Source organism: Dermacentor variabilis, unplaced genomic scaffold, assembly GCF_050947875.1.
Source record: "Dermacentor variabilis isolate Ectoservices unplaced genomic scaffold, ASM5094787v1 scaffold_12, whole genome shotgun sequence".
In the NCBI taxonomy this organism is placed as follows: domain Eukaryota; kingdom Metazoa; phylum Arthropoda; class Arachnida; order Ixodida; family Ixodidae; genus Dermacentor; species Dermacentor variabilis.
Window position 1 is genome coordinate 32,425,426 of NW_027460280.1, and position 23,049 is coordinate 32,448,474.

The 23,049-nt window shown below is 41.4% G+C and overlaps 1 protein-coding gene across 1 annotated transcript; it reads left to right on the forward strand.

The window, feature by feature from the left end:
• The first annotated feature begins 752 nt into the window (after window positions 1-752).
• On the forward strand, window positions 753-22,706 carry LOC142566387 (DDRGK domain-containing protein 1-like). The gene is made up of 8 exons (XM_075677352.1): window positions 753-1,044; window positions 4,559-4,681; window positions 4,763-4,884; window positions 7,490-7,591; window positions 9,108-9,227; window positions 10,258-10,296; window positions 18,733-18,789; window positions 22,321-22,706. The coding sequence occupies exons 1-8, from the start codon at window positions 954-956 to the stop codon at window positions 22,516-22,518; spliced, it is 852 nt and encodes a 283-aa protein (XP_075533467.1). The 5' UTR covers window positions 753-953; the 3' UTR covers window positions 22,519-22,706.
• The last annotated feature ends 343 nt before the right edge of the window (window positions 22,707-23,049 follow it).

A 23,049-nucleotide genomic window follows, 5' to 3' on the forward strand; every position in this document is an offset into this window, starting at 1 on the left:
CCCCTTTATAACAGGACGGTGGGTTGTGCCATCAAGCCCTTGCTATTATACTGTTTAGGTTAAAAAAAAAAAGAAAAAGAAACTACGGTGAGCTCTCACAACCAAATTTTCTGACCCCCTATTGTGAACTTTGCTTTTGTACGTATCCGTTTTTTGTCGTTTCCCTACTTTTCTTCCGCCAATCTCCCAATCGCCTCATACTAATGACATGTTTACTTTCCCCCTGCTCTCGCTGAACTCAAGGGTTTAATGAGGCCAATATGGGCCAGTGGTGTATAAATTGGCAGCTGGGCAGGTATCTTCACATTCTAATAAAACAGCTCCATCGTTTCCTAAGCTTTACCGCAGCTAGCACATGCTTCTGCTTCGTTCTTATATTTCGCTTTGTAGGTGCGTGTTTTAAGGCATCCCTGATCTCACTTCGAAAAGTAATAAGCTTCTCTTTGAGTTATCAAAAGTTGTTTCTTTCCTGATTTCGTTTTTTCCTCTTAAGGCAGGTTTCTTTTCCATTTCAGCCACCCATGAGATTATCTCAGCCTCTCTGACTTTCCGCTTGACGTTCTTTGTTGCTGCGTTGCTCACCCTACAGGCATAGAATAAAGAACCCTACAGGCTGCATACTGGTAAATAATAAGCTTCCTAGTTCTTTTCCTCGAGTGTAGAGGACATAAAAGCGACACCAACGGCCAACGGTTGAACGATAGTGGGCGCAGGCGACTCCCATAGAAGTCGGTTATCTGTGTAGGTCTGGAGTTGCAGTAGGTCGTGGTGTTCAGTAGTGACTCGTGGTAGTAGTAGTGTGGCGGTTGTGGCGTGTCGTGGCGATTGTGGTCTGCTCTTTAATCTGTGCTTGTGCTGAGACAACTCCGCCGCTGTGTTTCGGTTGCAGTGTTTTTAGAGTTTTGCGGACTATAAGGAAATCGTCTTGTGTAGTGCCGAGGAAGTCGCCCAAAATGTCTGATCTCATTATGATTTTGACCGGAGCTATCTCCCTTGTTACTGTCATTCTCATCGGCCTGCTTGTTTGGAGAGGCAGCACGTCAAGTGAGTTTCGAGATAAGCACATCACCAGCACCTGCGCTTGTCGCCTTGTGACGTGCCTTGACACAAACGTGAGCTGAGTGCTCTTGAGTGCCGGAGTAACGTGTGTGTATTGTGGTAGTCTTTGGAACCAGCTGTCGCCCATACCTGCGGTCTATTTATTGCTGCCAATTGATTGTCCTTCAGCTTATATCACTCGTGGCTAAATTTCTATTGAATATTCTTTCTTTTTTCGTCTCTTTCGAGACAAGTTAGCGTTTCCCAGCGTGCAAAGTATATATTTTTTATCTCAACTAAATTTGGGTTGTGTCCCCAACAGAAACAATACGAAGGGCAAATTCACAAGATATTGTAATGTTTGTTTATCACGCTTAGTATTTCGCCTTTCACACACGCCTTTCACACACGCCTTTCACACAGTTGTAATATCAACGCGGAACACTGTAGCACAATTCAAGGCGCTTAAGGGATTTTGGTCAAGTGATACTTCTGGGATGAATGCCCCAATAATATAAGAAATCTTATTCCTTTTTTTTTTTCCCAAGGACGATGACACGTTTGATATTTAACAAATGTATGCTGAAGATTCTGTGGTACCAGCACAAGGTACTGATGGACCTGTTAATGAATGAAGGCATGAGCACAGTATTCCGGGTGAAAACATTTCTGCAATATCAGAAATAACTAGAATAGCAGTTCATGAGATATGCGGTTATCATACGCGAAAAAAATTTTATGTATCGGGCCTCCGCAACACTTTTAAATAGGTATTTTGTGCACAAACATAATAGAACAGGAAGAATGTACTGAAGCATTTGCACCGCAAAGTTCACCTAAAGCTGGAGGGTGCGTACAGGTCCTCATGTCAACCTTGAAAGTCACCGAAGTGTGGCATCAGAAGCTTTGGGGCATTATTTATCTGACAGCAATACAAGTATAGGCTATGTAGTAGTTGTAGTATTATTTATTTGGCTCAGGAGAATCTGTCAGCTGTTGACGGGTGTTATGCTGATGCCAAGAGGGCCCACAGTGCCTACAAAATAGAAAGGGTTGGAGGGGAAGAAAGAGAGGGTTGATGTAGAGATGGTAGAGCAATTATGGCCTATGAATCTGGAAATGTGTGGTCACTTCATGGTAAAATGCACACAGAGATTGGACATGGATGTCATAATAGCAGGCAGAGCTCGCCAGAGACAGAATGAATGGGGTTTAAAAAAGAGTGCAAATGGCAGCAGGTTCTGGAAAGCTGTGGCTGCACTCCACCAGTGTGGTTTCAGTGGAATTTCAGTGCAGGAGGTTGAGGAGATCTAGACCGTAGGAATGTTGCTGGGAGATCTACATTTGCTACATTGTGAAAATGATAAAAAACACTTCAACAGGCTGACAAAGCCTTTTCCTGCAGAACAGGCATCTGTTCTATTTAAGATAGCTTTTTCCTGAATAATAAACTGTTCTTTTTACTAGACAAGGATGACATATTTGCACCCAATACAAAATAAAACATAAACTTTTTTTTTCAACATCTATAATTTAGGCAAGTAGCTATGTGAGATGCATGTATGTCCCAAGACATGTTTCAAGAAAAATCACTGTTTTCAATTTCCATTGTATTATGTTTTAATCTCATTGGGTGCATAGCCTTGCATGTGTTTTGCTTTTATTTACCCCACAAAGGCCAGCATACCATTTTTAATAAGCTGTATTTTAGACCTCAAAATTCTGATTTAAGCACTGGAAACTTAACAAAAAGCCCTTAGTAGCATTTCTGATACATTGGAAGGAGTTTTCGGTCGCATTTTTCCACCACTGCGCTACCTTTCAGTCCCAACTATCATGCACCAAGATTTAAAAACATGCAAATGCTACGTAGCTCAACAGAACCAAGGTAATGCTGTTTGCCGTCGCTTGGAAGTACTCAGGTTATCTTTTGCATTCCACCTAATGGCATAAATAGCCTTAATTAATCAATCAACTTCTCAAATATTATAATTACATGAAAAGCGTTGAGGAGAAAATTGCAGAGCAACATGAAAAACTGCTGATACAGCTTTCTGTTGCTCAATATGTACTGCGCAAAAGTGTTTTTCAGAGCGGGAAAGAAGCCCGCAAATACACATAAAATTGCCACTCGACTGACCGCTCAAGGCATTTTGTGTATATTCGCAGGCGTCTTTCACGCTCCTTGTCCTTGTTGTAGATGAAAAAGCAGGAATGAGCCAGCCTCTTTTTTTTAATTATATATATATATATATATATATATATATATCGAAATATAATGGCATTAAGAAACTTAAGGTCTTAAACATTTAATGCCATTAACACGGGCGAAGTTAATGGCATTAAATGTTTATGACCTTAAGTTTCTTAATGCCATTATATTTCGATCACTGCTACACGTGCATACTTAATGACATAAAGCGTTGCAATGGCGATAGCTGTAGTGAAATGGTTAAGTTTGTTTGCCAATCGTAATACTATAAAAAAGCAGTTACCTAGGAAGCAGATATTTAAGAAATGGCATGAGAAACATTAAACGGCGTATTGTATGTAGTTTACTTCAGGAATGTCATTGTTGCACCCAGCCATAAACTGTTTGAAGCCAAAGCTAGCTCGACGGCCAATCCGTAGCATAGCCAAAGCATTGAAATTGAAAAAATAGCTCTCACAGCTTCAAAGCTCTCAAGCAGCGATCCTGAAGGGTTTGACCATGAGCTCCAGTTTGTTCTGGCGTATGTGCTTCTTTGAGTCGAGCATCGTCGAGAAACTCTAAGGCTTCAGTATGAGGCCAACAAGGCAAGGAGCCGCCGCCATGCTATCGAACAACTTCTCCTGGCTAATGCACTCACGATTAGTGCTCTAGCTGTGAGTAGCGGCAAGATCGCCTGCTGATCTCTAGAAAATAAAAAGCTCCTTGTAAAAAAGTGAAGAATATATTAGTTGTTTTTATCTTCAAGTTTGTTTAATATCGTGAGAATATGGTCACTATGGTCATGGCGGGGACATTGTAACCAAGAGTACGCATTCGACGGCCAATTGAGTTGTAATAATTGTAAGAACGCACTACTCCAGGAGAAAGAGCTATCTCTTAAAGAAAGTGAAGAATATATTAATTGTTCCTCACTAATAGTTTGTTTAGTCACGTCAGATTGTGGAGACATTGGGATCAAGAGTACGCATTTGTCGGCAAAGTGAGTTACGAGAACGCACTACGTTGCGAATGGCATTAAGCTTTAATGCCATTAAGCATGTCCTTGTGGCACCCCACAAATGATATTGAAGTTTAAGGCTTTAGCCAGTTAATGTCATTTTCTATGCTTGCGTGGCAGGGGTATTATATTGCCATCCTTGGGCAATTGTGTTCTTTTTATTTTTATTTTTTTCAATTAACTGTTCTGCTTAGATGCGTACTGATATACATGTATACTGTATTGCCTAACTGTCACGCTCTCAAATGAGAGTAGCAATATTGTAATATATATATATATTCTTCTTTTTTCTTCTTTTTTTTTTTTTGTAGGTGACAAGGTACCTCAGGCTCGAGCGGTACCTATAAACAGGGAAGGAGGTGCACCTGCAGGAATACGGCGGCCGCGGCGAAATGTGCGGGCAAGGATGGGTGCGGGTCGGCAGTTTAATGATGGTAAGCTTAAGGCAGCCAGAAACAAAAGTGATCTGTATATGTGCATTTTGAGTGCATTTCAATTCTTTTATTTTGTTCTAGATGATGATGATGAGGAAGATGAAGAAATGCTGGAAGACATGGTAGCAATGCCTGATGGAAAAATTGGAGCTAAAAAGCGCAAAAAGCTTGAAATGAAAGCTGAGAAACGGGCACAGAGAGAGGTATGTTGATTGAATATACGAATGGACATGTTGTTATTCCTTACTTAAATTGAATAGCGCAAGCAGAGGACCAGGATGGATGAGACAGTGCTTCGTCCTGTCTCGTCCGCATTGTCCTCTGCTCGTGCTATTCAATTTCACTCAGTAGGTACATTGCTGCACTATCCATGCTAAGCATGCTTCAGCTTTTATTTTGAACTCATAGGGACCACGGATGTTTGTCTGAAATATAGAACACTAAAATGAATGCAAGTCTAAAACACAATTGTGGGTTATTGTGTAAACAAATAAACACATGAAACAATTATATGCATTTACAGTAGTGGTCAAATGTCCACCATGGGGTTCTGCAGCAAACGGAAGACAGAGCCATGCACAAGGCAGATCCTGATTATCAGATATGTGAACATCATTAAGATTGTCTTATAGTGGTGCCTGCAGGACACAGCTCTGCATATGAGTAGATGCAAAAGAACTTGGCATAGATCCAGCAGCAAGCACCTTGAGGGCCATGCGCAGTGTTTTCCTTGAAACCGGCCATACATGGTTGACTGTGGAGCTGTGATTGGATTTGATTTATCTTATTTGTTTACGAATAAGTATATTGGGCTTTCACTCATGAATGCGACGCACAATGTTTTCCTTTAAAACCCGCCATGCATGTTTGACAGTCATGTTTGGCGCCATACAGGTTTGATGGGTTTGACATGTTTACGATTGGATTGAATTTACCTGATTTGTGTGTGAATAGGCATGTTTTGCATAACAGGAAGTACAACACTTCCTTTTGAATTTTGTGTTGGTAGTAAATGGGGAACTCTATTTGGCTCACTCACAAACATACACCGAATGCCTTATGGAAGCCCTCTGATAACTGTTTTGTCTGCATTTCTCTGTCCTGGGAAGCCAGAAATGTTTGAAATAACAGACCGGTTTGTTTGCATTAAGTGGCTTCGAAATTCATTGAATGCAGATGCATACCACCACACCACAATTTGATTTTCATGCATCAGGTTTGTGTGCAAAACAAAGTGCAGGAGCCCTAGGCAATGTTGGCATCTGTGTCCAAAACAGTTTTTGTTGTCGGCAGAAACGCGGCTTGACTCATCTACATGTTAAGACAGTCAGCCTGTTCCACCTTACCATGCGCTGTTTTTCAAAAGGATCAAATGACATCTTCAGGAGACAGTGTTATGATTGATATAACAAGCTTTATTATGTGTAAACAGCTGTGCCATCCAGCATAGGCAGTTTGTCATACCTTGTTCTCTGCTGTACCCCAAATCCGTTGCTTATCCAGTACTGCACCATCCCTGCTGGCATAGCATTCTGTGAACACAGTGCCATTCAGCTACCAACGTTTCTGTCCCTTCCTGTGTGAGAACAACTCACAAGGCTCTTTCTACAACTGACATGAACTGAACTGAGGTATTTTTGCTGCATTTTGTGTGACTGCTTTGTCAGAAGGCTCAAAAGTGCTACTTCTTATTTATTTATTTATGTATTTATTTATTTATTTATTTATTTATTTATTTATTTATTTATTATACCCTCAAGGTACGGTTGTACATTGCAGAGGGGATGGGCAAGGTAAATACAGAGGCAAATCACACAATAGTTGATTATAGAAAAAAAAATTTATAAGTACAAAGAAGCAAAAACTTTCGAAGAATGCGTCAAAGCTAAATACGTGGAAGTCAATAATTAATAAAAAGAACAAGGAAAAATAAGGAAGGAAGGCAACAACATGGCAAGAACATCGTATACAAAATAATAATAATGGTAAATAGAAACTTGTAAGCGTGGCAAAAATACATGGCGTAACAAAAAAGAAAGGAAAGAAAGAAAAGAATATACCATGTAAAAATACAAGCCATAACTTAAAATTATGGCATAAGAGCAGTTATTATACAGAACATGCAAACACAACATTAATTTATAACATGAAACTTTGAAGTGTAGCTTTAAAGTTATTGGTGTCAGTTATGCTTGTAAGTAATGCAGGTAAGTTATTCAAGTCTTTGCTCGTTTGGGGAAGAAATGAATATGAAAAGCCGACGGTGTTGCAGTGAGGAATGTTTACCTTTTGGCGGTGGTCAATGCGAGATGAAATGTGTTGAAAAATAATGATTAAAAGATAAATGTGTTGCTTTCACATGCAGCCTTAGAGTATAGTTGTTCCCCTATCCATGCTTCAGTGCAGAAGCTTCTGGCCAGCTGTTTGGCATTGCATGTACTGCTTGGAAGGTTCCAACTTTCCTAAGTATTAGAAATGCAAAAGAGCCCATTGACATGATTATTTTATTGTTTAGTTTACACATAACATGTGCTGATGGGGTTTACATGCTAGACTTTCCTCTATGCAGCCATGTATTTACTTGCTTATTTGCTTGCTTGTCTGTTTGTTTGTTTATTTATTTATTTGTTAGTTTGTAATAGTAATAAATACTCCTGGTGCCTGAAGGTATTAAGAGAGGAGTGACCAGCATAATATATAGTTTGCTGCATATCCAAAAGCAGCATTGTCTTGGGCTACAGCAACAAAAGGCAGGGAGGGGACAGTTTGATTGTAAACAGACAACACTATGGTTTTATTTGTTACTAGAGGGATTTGGAGGACCGGGAAGAGCGCCGCCAGAAGCAGGCAATTGATGAAGAGCGAAGAAAGCAGGAAGAGCAGCGAGAAAAGGAGCTTGAGGCTGAACGGGTGAGTAAACTTACATTTTCATGGGTCAACAAACATGGAAAGCTGTTGTGCACAGCTTTGATATGGAGCGGTACATGAATGAGGGGTTATTTTTATGTCAAAGTCAGCATCAGTATTGTATGGTTACATTTCTTGTATTACCAGCCTGTCACAAGTGGTCCTCTTTTTTTTTTTTTTTTGTTAGGACCAGCCTGTGTTACTCAGTTATGGTGTGAAAAGGACCAGCAGTGATGGAAAGCATAATGGAATAAAAGATATCCCCTATGGGTATTGCGTGTACAATGTACACACCAAAATAACACCAAAAAATCTGGAGCACTGATGAAAATGATGGTGTTTAAAATAGCTTCTTGTGTATCTTGAGACAGTTCTGAATGGAAAATTTTAGTTGCCAACCATGTAAGCAAAAAGATTTGCAAGATAGACATATGCGTGTTTGCTGCAACAACTGTACATGAGCTGGTAAGTTATTCTCTTTTTTTAATAGCAGCAATTTCCACATGAGCAACTTCTGATGTGGGTCATTGTCTTTCAAGCAAAATTGTGTGTTAAATAGTAAATATTGTTCCCCCACCTCAAGTATTTTTGAGAGTTCTAACATGCAGTCAATATTTGAGGATGTGACAAAAATTGCAGAAAAATTTAAGATTATAAATCTGTTCTGCTGTTGTATATCTTTATTGATGCCGAAGATGCAATAAATCTGTCGGAAATCTATTTTCAATAAACAAAATTATATGGCACCTGAAGAGACTTCCGTTAATTCGACATCCCATACCCCTGTATGCCCTGAGGCATTAACCCTCACATTAAACAAAAAAGTTGACTTCGGTTAATTTGATCCCAACACATTTCTGTGGGACCAAACTTTTGTTACTCCAATCCTGAAATTTGTCTTTATTATCTCTTTTTCTCTAGCATGAGCTAGGTATACTTCGTAGTGTTCTACTTCACATTGTTTTTAAGAAAACATCTTTGTGTTCTTTAATCTAAAGGCAGTAACTTTTCCTAATCGGTCTTCAATGTAAAAGAATCGGTGGCTGGGCTAGAAGTATAGCCTAAGTGAAGCAAGGTTCTGTGATTAATACCAATGATTTTAGCGCAGCCTTACGTCTCAAGTGCAGCTTCATGTCCAAAGATCCGCCGTACTTGCTGCATGCCCAGAACTGGTTGCATTAAAAGGTAACTGAAGTATTCATTGTGCTCTTGAGGAATTGAGGCTGACTAACCGAATTACTGAGTTGAAAGCTACCCACTAAATATATAGAAACAAGATAAAAAGCTTGGGTCAGTACTGCTGTAAGCAAATAGGAAACCTGTTGTTGTTGACATCGTTCTTTAGACTATGTATGTGTTGATTATTGGTCTCCTGTCTTGAGAGAGTGCTTTGGCAACAAGTTATTGGCAATGCTAGAAGAACTATGGCTTCATTGCCATTCATTGCTTGAAGTGCTTTGCACCTGTGGATTGCATGCAACAGGAGTATTCCAGTAGCATCTATCTGACCTTGTTTCAGGAAGCAGAAGAAAAGCGGCTAAAGGAGGAGAAGGAAAAACAGGAGTTGGAGGAGTATCTGAAGTTGAAAGAAGCATTCTCAGTTGAAGGCGAGGGATTTGATGCTGCAACTGAAGAAGAGGTAAGTAACTAGCATCACCTGAGAAATACTGTTACTTATAGTGTGGGGCATATCCCGTTCTTGAGTAACAGATCACAAGCACTCTAACTGTGCATGCTTCTCTGCAACAATACTCGAGTACTACCAGGTAAGAATTAAATTCCACTAGGAGAAAACTCGTCAGAACACTTTTTTTTACATCCATTCTCACTAATAATGTGTAACACTGACCTGGTTCATTTTCGGCTGCATAGTTTTGACTCTGCAGAATGTTTATATCAAAACAGCATGCCATTTTCAAATTAATTAGGCATGAAAGGTGTTTCCGCCAGCCTTCTTCTTTTTTCATCACCACCACATCACATCATCACATCACCACAGAATTGTGTGTTAACGGGGCCTTTTCATTAAGACAGTTTGAGAGAATCGCACATGTACTAGTAAAGCAACGCTCAATTCTGCATAGTGTCTGTGCCCTTTGTAATAGACTTTGTGGGCATCCTTGCTATGCCATGCATGCAACTATGTGCATTATGTAAAACATTTATACACACACTGCACACATTGCGTGCAGTTTTTCTTGAAGCAGCTAGATGCCAATGAAAGAAAACAACCCCTTCTATCAACCACTAAACTTTCTTTAAATATGGCATAAACTTGTTGATCATTTCACAACCCATGAACCGCTTGTAACTTCCTTAATGGTTGATATTTCTGAGCAGAAGGAGCAATGAAATAAAGAAAAAACTTAAGCCAGCACTTAATGCAATCATTTACAACTCTACATCTAGAAATGCGATTATGAGGCCCCAATAGGAAAACGGTGTATCATAAGGTATTCCTGAATCAGTTATTAAAGGAATGAAGGAAACTGGACCAATTGCAACACATGGCAGCAGATCAGCTAAATATCAGTAAGTCAGCTTACTAAAAGTGTGACTATAAATTGATGCCTTTCTTTTTTCTAAAGCATGTTCATTAATAATATGCTGGCTAAATTATTGCTAGTGTTATTTCCTGTTGTTCCTGACTTATTTTTTTTTCTCTACAGGCTCAGAACAAGCTACAAGAATTTCTTGACCATATAAAGGTGGGAAGGCTCAGTTTGTTTTTACCTTTCGTTTGTGCTATTTGAGTTTTTTAAAAATCTTAACCATTCATTCATTCATTCATTCATTCATTCATTCATTCGTTCACAATACCTTACAGGCCCATTGAACTGCATTTAGTAAGTGTGGTAACAGTTTCTACAAAACAGAAGAAAGTTAGCGTCAAAAAAAGATAACAAAACAATGGTTACAAATAATACAGTGGTACATAATTATACAATATTATAAAAGAGCGTATTCAGCTTATCACAAAAAGTTTCGCGGTTTACACGGATGCGATGTGGTCCGGAAGATTGTTCCAATGTGCAGTAGTGCGAGGCAGTGATGATGAGGGGAAATGCCTGCGTTTCACCATGTATGCACATGAAACTGAGCGTGTTGTGAAGGCATAGTGACGTGCTAACAGGTGCATGAATTGGCAAAAAGTGAGATTTATTGATATAAATGTACTGTGCCTGTGAAACAGACACAGAAGAGCAATCACACGGCGAAAATTTCCAATGACTGAAGTGAAAGGTCTTCTTTTATCCGGGTAATGCTAGAAAGATGGTCGTACTTACGCGAGATGAGTATGGCTACTCTATTCTGAACAGCTTCCAACATGTTGATAAGGTACTCCTGATATGGTGGCCATATGGATGAAGCGAATTCTAGTTGCGGATGAACATAAGTTAGATATGGTAATTTTTGTACATTAAAAGGTGTGATATGCAAGTTTATACGTGTATAACCGAGAGACTTAGAAGCATTAGAAGAGAAGACAGGAAAGATCAGGTGTAAGGTGGACACCAAAATATTTGTACGATGGGTATCACAAATTATGGTACAGTGAAACCTCGTTAAACCATAGTTGGCGGGAGCTCAGAAAAAGTACATACTAAACGGTAGTACTGCTTAACCGAAATAGCATGAGATCGCCCACTTACCTCTCAAAAACGGAACTCAGAGAGAGTGCGATGAAAGGGGAAAAAAACATGCATTATTCATTCACTTCACTCGACAAAAGTGTTACGTTCGTTTGATGTCGCGGTGGCCTACCAGTGACGACAGCGGCCTCAAACTTACTGAAGCTGCGAGCCAGCTTTTCAGCCAGGCCCCTCTTCTCGGCAAATGCTCGCATGGCAGATTCCTCATTGGCGTTTCATGTTCTCTGCGCACGTGGGCGGTAGCACTGCAGAAGTCGTGGGGCGCCTTTTTCATTGCGGGCTGCTGTTCTCATCGCGATGATTGCATTCATGAGGTTGACGTAACACGCAGCTTCTGCCATTGTCGGGCCTGAATCGCCAGTGCTGTCGCCGTCCGTGTCGTCCTCATCACTGTCGCTAGTCGACACTTCGGCAACAATAGAGGCAACGATGGCGAAAAGTCGAACCTCGTAGCCGACATCTCTTCACAGTCGCAGCAGCGCTGCTGAGCAACTTCTTTGCCTGCCAAATGCTACACACCGTAGTCAACAGTAGATCCTTGTCACGTGCCAGTGCCGACTTCGTGTCACGTTCGATAGCACGAATAATGTCATAACTTTTCTTCTATGCTGAGCACCCAGTGTCTCTTTTCTCCGAGCTTCGGCATGACGCGAGTCTTGTTCGCACAACACCACAACGCTCTCTGGCACAGCACCGAAATGATGTTGATGTGGCTTCACGCGCAAACGCACAGGGTGCTTGGAGGCCGTTCTGATATCCGAGGCTTGTTGTTCTGCCGGGCCGCCTGGTGGAGACGACGCACCGCCGTGTTTGCGCAACGAAAAGTGGAAACACTATGTGTTAACTGATACGTACGCAATAAGCTGGTACAGTTTATGCAGATACAAAACGCATTATGTTCAATGGCCGCTGAATCGGGGATTTGATTTTACTACTTTTCAAATGAAAGTACAGTAAAAGCTCATTAATTCGAATTTCACGGTGACACTTAACGAGTTCGAATTAACCAAAATTCGAACTAACGAAAGTGATTAAGAAAAGGCCACATCTGATGACAAAAAGAAGTAGAGCAACTCTGGGTACTTTTATTTGCAAAAAAGTCCGTAATGGCTTTTTGATCTTTTCCTCTGAAGGCGATTGCTGCTGCTTTATCTTCCAGAGCTCGAATGAACCGAAAAGCACCGTCTTCACCTTCTTCGAAACTGAAGAAAAGCCGGGTGTGATTCAGTCCGTCCATCACCTGTGCCAAACGAATGTTTCACCGACATCATCTTCATAATTCGCGTCGTCATCTTCTACGGCTAGTTCTTCGTCTTCACCGATAACTTGAGCGATGATTTCATCATTGGTCACGGCACCACAGACCGCGGCGCAGCTGTCGACATTCACATAGTCGCTGAAGTCCGTATCGCAGAGCAAGAGCACCTCCCGTACATGAACCGGAGCGCGGATGTCCTCTTCAACTTCATTAGCGTTTGCATTAAGGGCTCCGAAACCACAGTGCCGAAAACAATTTGCAATTGTTTCTGTGGTTACCTGATTCCAGGCACGCACAAGCATGTGCAGGGTTGTGAGCAGAGTCACGGTATAGCTTTTCTCATCGGAGCACAGGAGCAACTTCTCGAGAATGTGACGTCAATAAAAACTTTTCAAATTTTTTATAACGCCCTGATCCATAGGCTGAAGAGCCACAGTGGTGTTAGCCGGAAGGAAAACCAGCTCAATGGCTCTCAATTTGATTTCCACCTTGCGCGCCAAGCAGTTGTCGACGAGGAGGAGAATCTGCCTCTTGCCAAGCTCAAATTTTTGGTCGAGTTTCCTCAGCCACTGTTTGAAAAGCTCGCCCGTCATCCAGGCCTTTTTATTTTCTGCATAGTCAGTCGGCCGGCAGCGTGCTGATGTTCTTAAAACATCGAGGTTTCTGTGACTTCCCTATCACAAACAGGGGGAGCTTCTCTGTTCCTGTCATGTTCGCCCCGAGCAACACTGTCACGTGCTCTTTGCTGCACTCGCCGCCTGCGCACACGTCCCCCTTGTCCGTGATCGTTTTGTCCGGTCAGAGTTTAAAAAACAAGGCGGTCTCATCGGCATTGAAAATATCGGATGGTGCGTACCTGTTCAGGTGGTCTAGCAGCGCACCATTCCGCCACACGGTGCAGGTTTCTGTGTCTACGGCTTTGGCTTCGCTGCACACACTTCGGAAAACGAGGTCGTGTCTGTCCCTGTAGTGGTGAAACCATCCGTCTGAAGCGGCGAAGTCGGAGACCTTCAGACGTTGCGCGAAATCAGCCGCCTTCGCTACGATGATGGGGCCACGCAATGGCATATCCTGGCTCTGTTTTTCTTTGATCCATGTGAGCAATGCTGTCTCCAGGTCCGGGTGCTTAGCTGTCTGAAGCCTTTTCCAATCCTTGCCAAAAGTTTCAGCCTCGTAGGAGTCCTCAATCGTCTTAATATTCCGGATGTATGTCGACAGCGTGCTTCATGGTATATCGTGCTTCTTTGCAATTTCGTTCTTGCTCTGTCTCCCTGCATCCACTTCCGGCAGAATTTCTAATTTCTCCTTCAACGTTTTAGCACGGTACTTTCCACGTGACGACATCGCAGCACGCGAGCAGTGTCAGTCTGCGACGGACGCATACAGAACAAAAGAGATGATAGTGTATGTCGCGCCATCTGTCACTTAACAGCAGAGACTGCGAGCTGGCTACGGCGGCGCGCAGTTCGAATTATCCGTGGCGGATCGAATTTTCAATACATGGGGCTCTACGGAGCATGGCCGCACCGTGCCAGTTAGTTCGAATTATTCGAAAATTCGAATCAACGAGCTGCGAATTAACTAGCTTTTACTGTACTGTTTAAGCGGGTACGGTTTAATGAGGTTTTACTGTATTTTTAATCAAATCGCAAAACACTGAGTGTGTTTGCAGCTAAAAGAAATTAGGTTGCATTTAGAGGCGTTAAGGGACATCTGCCAAGTTTAACATCTGCCAAGATATAACAAAGCTGATAAAAACGGCAACTTGCTTTATTATATCGAAATTTTGTTGGATTGATATTCAACCTTTTATGCAATAAGTACAGTCGCCGATCAATTTTTCTTGCACGGAAAGGGGCCGCAGAATTATCCGAATTATCGGGCAGTCGAAAAAAGCAAACTTGAATGAGAAAACAGTTCATTTTGATGAATTCAAGAGTCGGTGACGAATGATGTGGTTTCATGCCGTGTCGACGGTATCGTCACAGTGGCGGTACAAATAAGCAAAGCCAGCCAGGCTTTTGCGTGCAATTCTCCCCCACGGCTGATAGTGTCACTCGCATTGGGACGATGCTATCATGAAAAGAGCTGGCGGCGAGGAGCGAATGCTTCGTTTGCTTCTTGCTCGAACGGGTCGCCGAAACTAAACACTAAACGCGCAAGAAGACAGCTTACATGATGCCACACCGACTGACACGCCCACTCTTTGCACACGCAGCAGATTACCTCTAATACGGAGATAACCTGCGTATGCGCTCAGCTGCGCTTATAGTCATGCGCAGCCATGGCCAAGACACGCGCCAACTTACCCCTCTCTCCACCCTGCCCCCTTGTACGCACTGGATCGCTTTACCGTGAGCTTTCTCCCCTCCCCCTTTCCCTTTGCTTGTGCCGGAACGTAACATTCGTGAAGCCACCATTTTTCTTGTCTCACCCTCGCACATTTTCGCTCACGCCTAAAGCACATAGTGCGTGGGGCGCGATAGGATATTATCGCACTTGTACTTTATACGGAACATGTGGCTCCACTTCGGCGGTCGTACTTGTCACGCAGCGCGCGATTTTGGAGGTGTGTTTGTAAGCAGGCGCTTGTAATTCAATGATTTGACCCTCTGCATCCGTGGAAGTTTCCATTTATTGTCTCAGCATTCTTTTGCGGCGGCAGTGAAATTTTGTTATATTGAAATCACATACAAACACACTTTGGTATATTGAGGTTCTAAATGCGTGCGTTCTATGGACAAGAGGTTACGAAAAGTTAAATACTTTGTTATATCAAGAATTTTGTGATGTTGAAGTTCGTTATATCGAGTTTTAACAGTGTAGGTCAGGTCAAGGTCATTTTGGTGACTATAACGGTCATCGAAGCATTTCGTAGTGCATTAGATAATGCAGTCATCAGTGAACAACCTAATTTAGCATACGTTAGCGGGTAAGTCATTAATGTATATTAAAAAGAGTAATGGACCAAAGACAGTGCCTTGGAGGGCACCGGACGTGACGTCGCAAAGGATAGACGAAAATTTATTCACTACTGTAAATTGCTGGCACAAAGACAGGAAGTTACAAAGCTAAGATAGTGGTAATGAATTTTAACAAAGGACAGGCAACTTGGAAATGGCAATGACATACAGTATCGAAAGCTTTAGAGAAATCAAGAAAGAGGCAGTCAGTTTGTTCATTAGCGTTCATGTAAAAGTGAAGGTCAGTCGTGAATTCAAATAACTGCATGTCACATGAGTAGCCTTTCCTGAAACCATGCTGATTAGAGAAGAAGATTCAAGGTGACCGTAGATTTGAGAAGCTATAACATGCTCAAGTAATTTGCAGCTTATGCATGTTAGTGAAATAGGTCAATAATTACCAGATGAGTGCCTATCACCAGTTTTGAAAAGGGGAACCACTTTAGCGATCTTTCAGTCCTTAGGTAGTTCACCAGATGATAATTATTGGTTAAAAATGAGGCACATAGTGCGACTGGAAATATCTTTAGTATTCTTTAGCCCATTGGTTGGAGCGCATATGGCAGGCATTCTCAGATCCTGACTGGAAGCTTACAATTATCATTAAAAAGAAAGGTGTACAATCAGTGCATTCTACCGGTGCTAACGCATGGGGCAGAAACTTGGAGACTGTCAAAGAAGCTCGAGAACAAGTTAAGGACCGCACAAAGAGTGATGGAACGAAGAATGTTAGGCGTAACGTTAAGAGACAGGGAGAGCGGTGTAGATCAGAGAGCAGATGGGGATAGCTGATATCCTAATTGACATTAACAGAAAAAAATGGAGCTGGGCAGGTCATGTAATGCTTAGGTTAGATAACCGGTGGACCATTAGGGTTATAGAATGGGTGCCAAGAAAAGGGAAGCGCCGTCGAGGACAACAGAAGACTAGGAGGGGTCATGAAATTAAGAAGTTCGCAGGCACTAGTTGGAATTGGTTGGTGCAGAACAGGGATAATTGGAGATTTCAGGGAGAGGTCTTTGTCCTGCAGTGGACATAAAACAGGCTGATGATGATGATGATTCTTTAGTATTTTTTAGTTTTTTTCTCACTACCAGATGAAGTAGAAGCTTTAAGACTTAATTTTGTTAGAGATACCTTCAGCACTGACGATAATCGGGGCAATGAAAGCAAAGTTTTGCTCTGAAATAAACGGCACATTGGAACAATGTTCCTGTGTAAATACAGATGAGAAATGCACTTTGAATGCAACTGGACAATCTTTTTCAGAAAGCGGAGTGTGTTTTGCATTGCATATTTCAATGTGTTTAGTAGAATCATTAGGGCAAATTACTTCCCAGAACTTTTTACGATAATTGCTGATAAGTGAGGGCAAGTCCTGAGAATAATATTTCTTTTTGGCTGTGCCTAATGCTTTACATTAAGCGTGTAGGCATTTCTTGTATTTATCCCAATAAAAAGCAGTATTATTACGTCTTGCGGTATTGTACAAAGGTTTCTTTTTATTTCGTAGTGATTTAAGTTGTTTAGTAAACCAAGGGTTAGTTTTATCATTCGATGTAGAGATTAGTGGCACATTCTTGTCAACTAGCTGTAATATTTTATTTAAAATGTGTCCAATTCTCATTCACGGACCCTGAAGCTAATGACAGTAGACAAAGTTCATTAAGAAAAACTTCTAATTTGGTAATTCCATCATAATTAGCTCAGTTATTATTCCACATAGTTTTAGATGTTACACCTGAAAATGTTAATGGTAAGTTAACTGTGAAGTTAAAGCCCTTATAATCGGTACAGCCACTGTCAGAGGGTGCAGCATGTACGCAATCAGGAATAAGAAATTGTTTATGCCGGAAAAAAATAAAATGATGCAGGTGCTGTTTTTCTTTCCTTCTTTTTTTTTTCTTTTTTCATGTCTTTCACAGTCTTTCTGTTGCGTCGACTTCAGTCTACTTAAAGGGACCCTCACCACGCCCCATAGTAAATTTTGGTTATATGCTGGAAGTTGTTACATGTCCTCTAGGGAGCATTCTGCCGTAAAAAAATTTCAAATCGGCTATAAGAGCCCAGATAGAAATATTTCAGTGCTGCAAACCCATGATTTCAGCAGGCGGGCTCCACTGCATAGCGAGACTCCCTCTCCACTCGCCCCGTCTAGCCTTCGCAAGTGAAATTCCTTCCCTGTGTTCTCCCATGACGGACCTCGAGGATTGCGTGACACATACGTCACGGGCCCCACCTTCACTTCTTTTTTTCTCGCTTTTTTTTTTCCGGCAAAGTGCACTTCCGCTGATTTATCTGCTGGCGGCATTGCGTGCGAGCTGTTATCGTTTCGCGAAGCGTACGATTTTGCGCGCTATGCACAAAAACACATGACTAGCGATATAATTCAGTGCTACACGAATACTCAGGCAGAACAAGCGGATCGCAGAGAATGATCACGCTCTGGAACAGCATAAAAAATGTCATAGTTTCAATACCTGCGCACGTGACTGCACGATCGTGGGAACGAGCAGACGAAATGAAAGTACATCGCTCTTGCTTAGGTGCGAAGTAAAACAAAAAAAGCGCACAGACATTCCGTTTGTGTGTTTTATTATTTCTCTAAACCTCAGTTCGTCAATTCAAGCAGCAGATCACACAAATAACAGGCATTGCCTTGAATAATTCTCGAAGTCACATTCACCACGAGCTACATCACACTGCGGACACGATTACGTAGGCGCAGGAGCCCGACTACGTCACCGTTGCTCTCCAGGCGAATTCGTCGCAAGTGAAGAGGGAAACGTCGTTCGGATTGAAATTTCAGGCCTTTCCGCGGCGCATAGCAATGTAATTCTTTGCAAACACGATCGTTGGTGCGCATTGTATGCTCTGCGCTTGTCAGCTCAAAATGGCCGGACCTGTTGAGGGGCCCTTTAATGCATACTTGCATACTTGCACCTTTACTTTACTATCATGAAATAATGCTACATAGTTCACTCTAACATGGACTGCAGTAAAACACGTTGTGGGGCTAGTTGGTGCATAGGTTTCAATAGGTGAAGCGCCAATAGTGACGGCACACAAGAAGAAATACAGACAGGACAGCGCCTTGTCCTGTCTGTATTTCTTCTTGTGTGCCGTCACTATTGGCGCTTCACCTATTGAAAGCTAACATGGACTCTTCACAGCATATTTAATGCTATTATGGAATTTTTGTTTCTGTGTACTACGTGATCTGCTATAAATATGTGACTCAGTATTTCTTGGAACTACTGACTATTTCAGAAAGAAAAAGTTGTCATTCTTGAAGATCTAGCTGCAAAGTTCCAGTTGAAAACTCAGGTGAGCTGTGAGCTCCAATTTGATTCTTTCTGCTCTTGCATTGACATTGCAACATTGAGTAACTGTGCTGAAGTACATTGCCTTCATTCAGTATTTGCATCACATTCTTGTAACAGGCACAAACATTTTTAACAAAAACTTGCATGCTACAATCAATCACACTTCGCTAATCATCCATGCACCATGATGTTACTGTTAAGAATATTTCCAAGGTGTTATCAGCTGTGCACAAGCTAAAAAAAAAAACAGCAGAAGAATGCGATGCCAGTGCGATGAGTTGCACAATGTCTGCTAAATTTACAAAGGTACTTCTTTCAGCTAAAAAAAGAAAAAGATGTTGACAAAGTGCTTGCATTGCGATTAAATTTTTCCCATAAATTAATTGGTTGCAATACTCTACTTGTTACAGATATGTTTTGTTTACTCTAATCGCATAAAAAAGGTGTGTTTTTGTTTGTGTGTGTGTGTGTGTGTGTGGGAGGGGGGGATGTAGATAAATTAGTTTTCGAGCACTAACATACAATTATGAGAGCACAACACACATATGTCTAAGAGAGACAGATATAGAAAAATTTAAGCCCAGTCAGTCACTGTGTGAAGGCTGTACCCCTAAATTTGGACTTCCTTTTTTTATTCATGTACTATAGGCTGTACCCCATTTTCCACATGCGCGCACTTGATCAGCTGCAGATGTGCAGTGGTATCTCCTCACGGTACCAATGTGGTGCACAGATGCGTATGGGTCGTGATGCAAGAATAGCTTTTCTTACACAGTGGTATGTGTCGCCTCTTCATTTGTAATCGTAGTTGATAATCTTTTGGCAGCAAGTTGTCAATTTAACAGTTCGCGTCATCATGAACTTCAGTTCCTGATGCCCTGTGGTTTGTGACATAGCACTTTCCAGCCACCCAGTCTTTTGTAGGCAGCTGCTCATAGTTGTGTTTGCAACACACGAGGTCTTTCACGCTTCGTGTGTATGTGGTCACTCCCATGCTGCCTAAAAAGTACACAAGTGTTCAGCTGCAACATTCCATTCATGTTTTGTTTGAAAACCTCAGAGGAATCTTTGATCATGCAACCTTACGCTCAGCCTGATGTCCGATTGCACGTCCAAGGATGGCTTACCTTTGAACAGCAGGGTATCATTCTTGTTTGCAGTAATTGACTAATTGGTTGTTTCTTCACTAATTGACTAAGCACTGGCAAAATTCATATCCCAGTACCCCACGGTTTGCGTTCGTGCATCGTATGTACGCCACATCACCTACAGGCTCTGTGCTTCATACATACTGTACAAGTTTGTGCAGTGAGCTTTAAACACCTCCATGCCTTCTGGAAATATGTGCAGGTGCAATAGTTTTATGTGAAAGCGGCCACTGTTATTTCATCGTGCAGTCCTACATGCAGCACAGCGTCCGAGCATCAAAGACGACTTCATCTTGTAATCTGTGCTTGCGGTGAACTAGATTCCAGCTGCTCCAGCTCTGCAGTTACGTGTTAACAATGATGAATAGGACAGCAAAAGAAGCTGAAATAAAGGCTTCGCAAAGTCGTTGCACACAACACGAAGAATTTCAGCAGCAAACAGAAGCCTGCAGGGCTTGTGTTGGTAACATATCCAAGGGATGGAACATTTATTTCGGTTTCAATTTTAGTCAATGGGCACTCCCATCCTGGGCCATTTGTATGGACACTTCATCATTGTTAAACACATTAGCATTAAATTGGCAAATTTAACCAATGCCATGCACAACTGTATGTAGGAAGTGTTGTTAGGTTTCTGTATGAATGACACTAGATCTCTTCAATTAAAAGTGCCTGTGTGGTCAGACTCAATAAAACAGTGTAGTGTTGTGTCACCTACCTGCAACTTATGCTTCTGCACAATCGAAAGCAAGTGAAAATTTTTAATATTGAAAACTTGTTGCAGTTAATGTAAGCAATCCTTCATTTAAGTGGACAATAAAGAAAATGGAAGCAATCTCACCCGTAACATTCTTACTCAAATTGTAGAAAGTTTCTGTAATTGCAAATGATTAATTAACAGTACAAAATTATTTCAACTGCAATATGCTTTAGTGACCTCATTGCTTCACTATCGAAGTGCTGGTTGGCAATAGGTGTTTACCACTTAGCAGTCTTTCTGCAAGCATTTCAAGCTGCTAGCTCCAACCGATTCTTCATTTTTGCTGGATTCCAAGTGTCATTCTCTTTGACATCATCCAAGCAGATAATATCCATTTTGCTATGTGCATCTGCAAAAGAAGTTATAGCTAACTTATTGGTGATACCTTTTTGGCTCTTTCCATCCACTCATACCTCTTGTAATAGTACCACAGAATGCAAATGAAGGTGGAAAAGGTAGACATGCTGTTTACTGTGTCTACATTTTCTGCATTTATTTACTTACTGTGGCGCCATTACATGAGAAATGAGCCCACCATGCCAACTAGTCCAACTTTCAGTAGTACTTCTTTCCATCCCATCATAATAAGGATGCTTCAAAATCACTCTCCCTTCTGTAACCCTGTGTAGTGTAAAAATGGAAATGTACTGCTTCATAAGCTCCATGCATAGTATCATTGGAACATTTGCAAACTGCATGTGCACGTGCAGCTTGGTCTGAGTAGTAAATTTGTCTACTGGGTACAAAATGAGGTTATGGTTAAAAGTAAAATGCTAGTTCAAAGCAGAAGTCTCTTATCAGCCTTTCGACTTTTCATGTAATGTAAGCAGTTAAATTTAATTGGCAGCTGCCACTGGTGCCTTTTTTTTTTTTTAAACCAAACAACACACTTTGATCTCATGCCACGCATTTTGTACTGCCACCTGCTTATTGGTCGGTGCTTGAATCTACGCATCCCTTTTTCCTCTTCCCCTGGTGATCATCTTTCGTCACCTTTTTATCCTCCTCCCATGTGCTTTATAGCAGGCTAGAACACGCTATCTCAGGACATCCTGTCTACCTTCCTCATATTAAATTACCTGACAGAGGAGGTGTATCCCAGTGATCTCCACTTACCCCTACCTTGTTTCAGCCGATTTCATCCTGTGCCTGCCAATATCCTTATCAACTCACATGAGCTAATCTGCTGCCATATTTGACTGAGTTTCTCTTTCTTGGCATCTATTCTTTTCTTATCCCGACTGAGTATCTGCTTATTAAAGTAACTTCCTTATCTCTACTAGAATATAAGCTACACCCATTTGTTTTCTAATAATTACTGCCATCTTCCTCTCTCTTTATGTTACACTTATCATTTTAAGTTCCGTTGCTCAGTGTGCAGTCATGTTTCTTCTCAAGGTGCTTTATCCTCATATATAGAGCATAGTCTGTTTTATTGCATAAGACTTTGAACAACATCCTACTAGGTTAGTCACTCTTTTTTGTGGGCACTTAAGTACTGGCACTTTTTGGTGCTTCTTACTTGCAGCTATGTTAAGTTAAAGAGCTACAAATTCTTATGAAATGTACAAAACTCATGACACTGTTGTGCTGGGCTGCTGACTCAATATCTTTGCCAATGCAGGAATGCATTGACCGTGTACAAGCCCTGCTGGCAGATGAAACCTTGGTGGGTGTCATTGACGACCGAGGAAAGTTCATCTACATAACACGGCAGGAGCTCGAGGAAGTGGCACATTTCATAAGGCAGCGAGGACGAGTGTCAATCAGTGAGCTTGTGGACAGCAGCAATTCACTCATCAACCTGACACCAGCAGCGTGACATTTGTACTAGTGTTTCTATACATTCTTATAAAGACACAAGTGCCATTATTCACCATCTTGTATATAGTTGTGTTACTACTATGTCACATGGTGCAAATGGACAGAAGGATTTTGGAGGTAATTTTGGTGCTGATACTCTTACCAGAATGAGCAGCAATAAAGAGAGACTTGTTGCATCCAGTGGAATTAAGTAATCTGCATTTAATTATGACATACTACTCGGAACATTAAAGTTTGAACTTTAAAGCATTTCCTTTTTGCTAGAAACCTGTGCACTTCCTGGAAACTTGAATGTAAACTAGGCATGTGCAAATAGTGAAATTTCAGCTCGAAATAGTTTATGTTGTGTGTAATAGCAGGGTAACATTCTTAATGTTACATTTATATTACCTACATTTCTGTAGAAGGATGCATTCATACATTATAACTTCAGGAACAGATCATTTTACAGAGGAGCTCAAGTGGTAGGGTGAGTATGCATAATAGAGACAACAAAATCAAAACGAAAAATTAATCATGCAAAACTTTC